The 8,787-nt window shown below is 41.9% G+C and overlaps 1 protein-coding gene across 1 annotated transcript; it reads left to right on the top strand.

Annotated features, from left to right (window-relative positions):
• Positions 1-351: 351 nt before the first annotated feature.
• LOC117479865 (nuclear factor 7, brain-like) lies at positions 352-3,249 on the top strand. The gene is made up of 2 exons (XM_034126970.1): positions 352-532; positions 1,698-3,249. The coding sequence occupies exon 2, from the start codon at positions 1,703-1,705 to the stop codon at positions 2,972-2,974; it is 1,272 nt and encodes a 423-aa protein (XP_033982861.1). The 5' UTR covers positions 352-532; positions 1,698-1,702; the 3' UTR covers positions 2,975-3,249.
• Positions 3,250-8,787: the final 5,538 nt, after the last annotated feature.

Here is an 8,787-nt window from a genome sequence, read left to right on the forward strand (position 1 = left end):
GAGGCCGTGTAATAAGCGGGATAAGAGTGTAATTAAAGTCAGATGCACTCGTGTCTAAGAAGGGCAGTGATATCATAAACCTGTTAATTTACGCATTCAAACACCGTTTCTTCTGGCAGCTGTTCTTCCTGCTCTTCGCAGCTGAAGCTGTGTGGCTTTTATCCTGGATTAAGTGTTTGAGTCATGGATGTTTAAAGTTGAACTTCAACACGATTATTTATACTCTTATTACTCTTCATTCATGAAGTATGACGCTCTACTGTCAGGTCGCTTCTCCGTGTTTCTGATTGGTCAGATGCTGCTAACCCCGCCCCTTTCCTGTGATTGGCTCATAGCCGGATGGAGAAACCCTGGGTTGATTTACCGAGTTGATAACCAGCCTCGTAGGACCGCTTCGTGTTTGTTAGAGTTATTGAATCCAGATAACTCAAAGATATCCCGGGTATGTTGAACTGGCTTCGTCGTACAGGACTCCGGAGTAAATTCACGAGCAGAAACGGTACTTTTGGGTCCAGGTTACTTCAAATAAGCCGTAAGTAAGAGGTCCGTCATCATAACATTTCCGCCAGCTGAGTGGCCGTTTATCTTGTAAAACTCACTTGCACTCTTTTAAATATGGTGTAAACAGTCGATACAACTCTAATTGTATTGTAGAATATATATATATATTATTATATACACGTAACACGGCGGTACAAATGTAACACTTATTAGTAAGTCACTACAGTGAGAAAGGTTCCTACCAGAACACGATGTACCGAAGCAGTGACGTCATATCCGTTGAAGTGTTCGTGAGTTAAAAATAAAGGGAACACGTTGGTGAAATCCATTACATGGGCCTTTAAATCTTCATTATTGTAAATATAAATAATACTGAATTATAATGTGTTAATCTCTGTGAAGGTGTGAGGTATAACTGAAGGAAAGAAAACCAATATCATTCATGATTCATGGGAGGCGTGACTTGCCAACCTTGAGACCTCAGAAATCGGGAGCATTTCCCAAACCACCGCGGGGGGGGGGGGGGCCTGTAGCACCATATGTGTGGGCTGGACCTGTATTTTACAGGAAAGGAGTGAGCAGAGGGTAGAATTGTCGATTCTTGTTCTGTTTGCTGTGACTATCTTCCTCACCCGCTCAGACTTTCAGTTGCGCGCGCTACGCTACCATGGAAACCAAACAATGGTGTAACTGTATTAAAGTCCGAGTGGAAACAGTCCTGAGTAAATCTGATTTTGTCAGAAATCGGGAGCAATGCGGGAGAAATATGACCCCGGGAGGAAACCGGGAGAGGGCAATGAAATCGGGAGTCTCCCGCGAAAATCGGGAGGGTTGGAAAGTATGGGCGTGAGGCGCAGTGGATTAGTGCATTGGTGTTGGGATCAGGGGAGCACAGGTTCAAACCCCACTGCAGGCAGTTAGTATGTCGTTGTGTCCCTGGGACACTTCACCCCAAATGGCTCCTGTGGGGATTGCTCACAGTATGAGTATGTTAGTCGCTTTGGATAAAAGCGTTTAACAAGTAATGTAATGATTAATATGTTTTGAACTGTAGTGTGTATGCAAATCCACACACACACACACACACACACACACACACACACACACACACACACACTACTTCAAGCAGCTGCTGAATCCACACACAGAACAAGAGTTTTAATAAACAAAAACTGTGTTTTCTGCTTCACTTTCAGGATAAATGGATTCCAGCTTAGAGGAATGTTTCTGCTGTTCTGTCTGCCTGTGTGAGAGTTTCCTATACGAGAGAGGTCGGAGATCCCCAGAGGCTCTCTGCAGTCTGCACTCTGAGAAACTCACACTCTTCTGTCTGGACCATCAGCAGCCAGTGTGTGTCGTCTGCAGAGATTCAAAAACACACACCAACCACAGATTCAGACCCATCAAGGAAGCGGCACAGGATCTCAGAGAGGAGCTCCAGAGATCTCTGAAGCCCTTCAAGAAGAAGTTAAAGACTTTTGAAGAACTTAAATGTAAGTGTGCTTACACAGCAGGATACATGAAGGACCAGGCTCAACACACAGAGACGCAGATTAAGGAGCAGTTTAAGAAGCTTCACCAGTTTCTAGAAGAGGAAGAGGAGGCCAGGGTGGCTGCACTGAGGGAGGAAGAAGAGCAGAAGAGGAAGATGATGGAGGAGAAGATGGAGGCTGTGAGCAGAGAGATAGCAGCTCTTTCACACACAGTCAGAGCTGCAAAGGAGGTGCTGAGAGCTAAAGACGTCTCCTTCCTGAACAACTACAAGGCTGCAGTGGAGAGGCTGCAGCGCCCCCTGCTGGAGGATCCATATCTGCCCTCAGGAGCTCTGATAGACCAGGCCAAACACCTGGGCAACCTCAGCTTCAACATCTGGAGCAAGATGAAGGACATGGTGTCATATCACCCTGTGATCCTGGACCCAAACACTGCTGATTCAAACGTATTTGTGTCTGTAGATCTGACCTCTGTGAGACTAAGAGAGGAGGAAGAAGAGCGAGGGGAGCGAGAGGAGGAAGCGGAACTTCTTGATAATCCAGAGAGGCTTAATGGTTTATACTGCTCCATCCTGGGCTCTGAGGGCTTCAACTCAGGGACTCACAGCTGGGACGTCTGGGTTAGAGACTTTACAGAATATGCAGAATGGCAACTGGGAGTGATGCAAGAGGCTGTCGGCAGGCAGGAGGGCCCAATGTTTGGACCATGGTCATTATGGTTCATTAATGGTGAATGTAATGCAGAATCCCCAGATCATATCATTGTTCTCCCATTAGAGAAGAAGCTCCAGAGGGTCAGAGTGAATCTGGACTGGGACGGAGGAAAGCTGTCGTTCTCTGATCCTGACACTAACACACACATACACACCTTCACACACACTTTCACTGAGAGGGTGTTTCCATACATTAACAATCGGGATGCTCTCCCACTGCAGATTTTACCAGTGACGGTCTCTGTGAGGGTAGAACAACAAGAATAGATGTAGTTACACACATTACTGATGTCAAATCATTAGAATTATTAACTCAAAAGAAGTTGTTACAATTTGTATTATGCCCTTTTACATGTATAGGGCTACGACAAGATGTTTGATTATATCTTCAAAGTGACGTCTCTGTATTTGAACAGCAGGTAACCCTTTGAATTTCATTGATTTGTTCCTTGATATACGATGTTTTATTTTACATGATTCGTCCATTGTTAATCATTAGAGCTTAGATGATTCTCAACTGGAAAATAAAGTGTTAAAGTCTACTCTGTATGTTGAATGTTGTTTCATGCTTCACGGTTGTAGAAAGTCCTCTTGTTGATGAAATCGGCAGTCTTTGGTAAAAGAGAAATACAGCTTGGCATCAAAGTGTATTCCTATTTTAGAGTGCACAGTAATGTCTATCAAACTGAACGAACATCAATGTGTTGCTGAAGGTAAGTCTAGGTTCGCTCTGTTAGCAGCTGGACATAATATGAAGTGCCTGTTTAATACAAAACATAGTTATAATATTTTAAAGAAAAGTTATATGTAATAATTAGAGAAGAATATATATTGATAGCCTAAGAAGTTAAACATGTAAATATCAGCTAAACATACTGACTGATAGTTTAGTGAAAATCTTTCTAGGAAAAGTCGTAATGGATTAACAGGTGCAAGATAAAGGTGATTAATGTTCAGAGTACTTAGCTAAGAGTACTAAACAGTTGAAACAGTTAGCTAAAAGTTAGCCGTTAAGACAGTTAGCATTATTAGCTAAAGGTATTGTGGAGGCTATTTTTATATAACATTAGAAAGACTGATTCTTATTATTACATTATTTGCTTATTGTGCTCATTTATGTGGCTGTGACTTTGGAATAAATAGACTCAAACCAAGTTTTGATGGGGAAGATAGGAACGAAGGGAAAAGTCACAGGAGAAAGTGTTTCGCTTGCAATATTGAAAGTAGCAAGGTCGAGTGCAGAGACTGAGAGAATACATAGAGGTAGTCAGAACAGCACATTGCACCGGCCTTAAATTGTATGGGAGCTTCACTCCTACGCAAAGCTAGGAAGCAACATTATGGTTTTCCACTATATCTGAAGAAACGTTGGCGAAAACAAATTATGTATGATGGTGCCAGAGTAGGGAGGGACTTCCACAGGCCGGCCGAATGCTGATTGGAAGGTCATGTTGCCAAGAGACTATCTGAGTCTGGGCACCAACCAAAGAGAACCAAGTCTAAACCATGCTATCTCTTCATCTAGTCTTGACCAATCATAAATGTACGGGCAACGCCCTGGGTAATAAAATGTATTGTCGCACGAGGTTTGAGGCTCTTTACGGATTTGGTGGTTACAGATTACAGCTTTGCTGCCTGTGATTTCCAAGACGTGACGAGTCCTTGGCCAAGTAATATATATTTTGCTCTCTTTACAATAAATAGTTAAACTTAGAAGTTGTCTGTCTTTTCTGGAATTCTGAAACCAACAACGTTCAGAGAAGTTAGCTAAGATAATTAGACAAACAGTTGAAACCGGTAGCTCGTTATTAGCTTAAGGGATGAACTGTTTAAACTGTAAGCTAGTAGTTAGCTAAAGGCAATACAGTTTAACCAGTTAGCTCATTATTAGCTAAAGGGCTAAACTGTTTAAACTGTAAGCTAATAGTTAGCTAAAGGCAATACAGTTTAACCAGTTAGCTCATTATTAGCTAAAGGGCTAAACTGTTTAAACTGTAAGCTAATAGTTAGCTAAAGGCAATACAGTTTAACCAGTTAGCTCATTATTAGCTTAAGGGCTAAACTGTTTAAACTGTAAGCTAATAGTTAGCTAAAGGCAATACAGTTGAACCAGTTAGCTCATTATTAGCTAAAGCTACTGGATACAGTTAGGAGTCGATGGCCAAGAGTAATAATAAACAACCCAAAAGTTACTTAAAAGTAAGGATGAACAGTTGCGCTGTTAGATAAAGGTAATTGATCAATGTTGTTAGCTGAACGTTAGCTAAGAGTATTAGATAAACAGTTGAAACAGTTAGCCATTAGTTAGCTAAAAGTAATACAGCTGAAACGGTTAGCTCATTATCGGCTAAAGGTTTAGGTTCAAATAAGGCTTTATCATCATATGCACAGTAGAGTGTATGGCTATTTAAAACTTAGTGGAGTATAAGATAAACAGTTAGCTAATAGTTAGCTTAAAGTAATACCCTACAGCTGAAACAGATAGCCTGTTATTAGCTAAAGGTATGGATACACTGTTGAAAGCTAATAGTAATAGACAGTTAGGTAATAGTTAGCTCAATGTTAGGTAAAAGTAATACTCAAAACTGTTTGCTCAATATTAGCTAAAGGTATTGGATACACAGTAAATAGTTAGAATAGAATCGGAGGGATGAAACCCTCTTTAATGGTCACACATGCAGAGCACACAGCACACGCAGTGACATTTGTTCTCTGCATTTAACCCATCAAGTACCAGGAGTCTAGTACCAGGAGCAGTGGGCAGCTATTGTACAGCGCCCGGGGAGCAATGGGAAGGGGGGTGTCCGGTGCCTTGCTCAAGGGCACCACAGCAGGGCCCAGGAGGTGAACTGGGACCTCTCCAAGTAGCAGTCCACACTCCATATTTAGGTCTGGTCGGGGACTTGAACCGGCGACCCTACGGCTCACAGTCCAAGCCCCTACCGACTGAGCCACTGCCGGACAGTTGGATAAAAAGTTATGATTAATGATTAAATTCATGGATGTATTGTTTAAATATTCTAGCTTAAAGTTAGCTAAAGGTAGTACAGTAAAGTTAGCTTCACTCATGTTGGGTTATTAAGAATGGTTATGCTTCTCATTCTCTGTTACTACTCCGTTTTACTTCCCCCTCTACATGCAAACATACATATGAAGATCCGCCCACCACATGACTCACTGAGACAAACCAGGAAACAGGTTGTTATTCTGCTCATTGAGACATCTCACTCTCTCACTCTCTCACACACACACACACACACACACACACACACACACACACACACACACACACACACACACACACACACACATACAAGGACAGACGGATTCACTTTCAGACTGAAAGCAGCACTTCCCCTGAGAGAGGACGGCTGCAGGAGGGAAAACTGGAATACTTCCACTTCCAGCAGCTGCTGAATCCACACTGAACCAGAGTTTTACCAGAACAACAGAAGAACAGTAACTTTCAGGGAGTGGCTGCCGTCTGCCTGCTGGGTTTTCTGCTTCACTCTGAGAACAAATGGCTTCCAGATTATCTCCAGAGGCTCTCTGCAGTCTGCACTCTGAGAAGCTCACACTCTTCTGTCTGGACCATCAGCAGCCAGTGTGTGTCGTCTGCAGAGATTCAAGAACACACAACAACCACAGATTCAGACCCATCGATGAAGCTGCTCAGGATCTCAAAGAGAAGCTCCGGAGATCTCTGGTGCCCTTACAGGAGAATTTAGAGGATTTTGAAAGAGTTAAGGAGAAGTGTGTTCAAACAGCAGGATACATGAAGGACCAGGCTCAACACACAGAGCTGCAGATTGAGGAGCAGTTTAAGAAGCTTCACCAGTTTCTAGAAGAGGAAGAGGAGGCCAGGATGGCTGCACTGAGGGAGGAAGATGAGCAGAAGAGGAGGATGATGGAGGAGAAGATGGAGGCTGTGAGCAGAGAGATAGCAGCTCTTTCACTCACAGTCAGAGCCACAGAGGAGGTGCTGAGAGCTGAAGACGTCTCCTTCCTGCTCAACTACAAGGCTGCAGTGGAGAGGCTGCAGCGCCCCCTGCTGGAGGATCCACAGCTGCCCTCAGGAGCTCTGATAGACCAGGCCAAACACCTGGGCAACCTCAGCTTCAACATCTGGAGCAAGATGAAGGACATGGTGTCATATCATCCTCTCATCCTGGACCCAAACACTGCTCATCCATACCTCATCGTGTCTGAAGATCTGACCAGAGCGAGACTAAGAGAGGAGGAAGAGGAACTTCCTGATAATCCGGAGAGGCTTGGTGGTTTCTGCTCTGTCCTGGGCTCTGAGGGCTTTGCCTCAGGGACTCACAGCTGGGACGTCCAGGTGGAAAACAGTACACACTGGGAACTGGGAGTGATGGCAGAGTCTGTCGACAGGAAGGGAGACTTTGAGTCTGGGTTATGGAGAATATGTTTCTTTGAAGGTGAATTCTCTGCAGACTCCATAGATGGAGAAATGGATCTCCCATTAGAGAAGGAGCTCCAGAGGGTCAGAGTGGATCTGGACTGGGACGGAGGAACGCTGTCGTTCTCTGATCCTGAGACTAACACACACTTACACACCTTCACACACACTTTCACTGAGAGGCTGTTTCCATACGTTTTCACAGGGCATGGATTCCCAGTGCAGATTCTCCCAATGAAGATCTCTGTGAGGGTAGAGCAACAGGACTAGATGATGATGATGATGATGATGATGATGATGATGATGATGATGATGATGATGATGATGATGATGATGATGATGATCTTTGATTAGCACATTTATACATTTTGAGTTTATAAAATACTGAAATATTCAGTTTTACGTAAAGACGTTTCTCGAAAAACCTGGATCAGGTCTGTTTACTATCATCCATTTGATCTTTATTTTGTATTTGCATGCAGGGCGTTTAAAGGGCATACACATTGATTATGTGTTATCCAGATAGTCTCAGTGGTTACACATTACTGATGTCAAATCATTACAATTATGAACTCACTTTCCGTTTTATTATGCATTTCTACATGTATATATTTTCTTTAAATAACATGACCTGTCAATCTATTTTTGATTGACAGCGATTTCTTTTTCGGTGGAGGGAGGGGCTACGACGAGGTTTTCGATGATACCTTCAAAGGGAACTTTCTGTGTATTTGAACATCAGGTAACCCTTGATTCTTATTGATTTGTTCGTTGATATATCATTTTTTATTTTACATTATTAGTTGAATGTATATCATTAGAAGTTAGATCACATTCTCAACTGGAAAATAAAGTGTTTCATTAAGCAGAAACTGAGTGTGCTTTCATTTTAGATTTTCTATTTGAAATGTAAAGGGCTTCAGAGTCCTGGTTCAAGTCCTGAATGAAACTCAGTGTCAGAGTTCTTTAATAAATGCTGCTCTGTGCATCAGGCCTGAGACATGCAGTCGAGGAAACCTGCAGTTTGAACACTGTTATTACTGTCATAATAAATACTTCATATCTTTGAAGACTTTATTGAACTTTGTGGGGTTTGGTTTCTACAAGAAGTACAAAATAAATAATGTTTAATTCTTATTTTGTGTATTTTGATGAAGTATTAATAAATAACATCTAAAAACATTCCTTAAGGTTGATGAGCAATTAGAAAATGTGCTTTCTAATAAAAAACTAAAAGACAATCAATGCATTTGATCTTTTTAAATCATGTTTATTTTATTGAGATATACCCTGGCACTTTAATATTTATAATAATAATTATAATGATAATAATAATAATAATAATAATAGAGTGAAAATCAAAGGCACTTAAATAGTGAACATCTCAGAAAAACAACATAAACAAATTAATAAAACACATCCCTCATTAAAGCAGTTCTGAAAAGGTGAGTCTTGACAGACTGTTTGGTTTTTACCTGATTTGATGTTCCTTTAAACTTTGATGCACCTTTTCTCTTTGTGAAGCTGCACACGTGTCCTCCGGCCAGCAGGGGGCAGTGTCTCTGCACTGTTCACTGTTAAAACATGCTGCTGGAGTTCATATTTGTGATTTATTTGTACACTCAAACTGTCACACTGAGGCCTTTCTCAGACTACACTC

The sequence above is a fragment of the Trematomus bernacchii genome, unplaced genomic scaffold (genome assembly GCF_902827165.1).
Source record: "Trematomus bernacchii unplaced genomic scaffold, fTreBer1.1, whole genome shotgun sequence".
Lineage (NCBI taxonomy): Eukaryota > Metazoa > Chordata > Actinopteri > Perciformes > Nototheniidae > Trematomus > Trematomus bernacchii.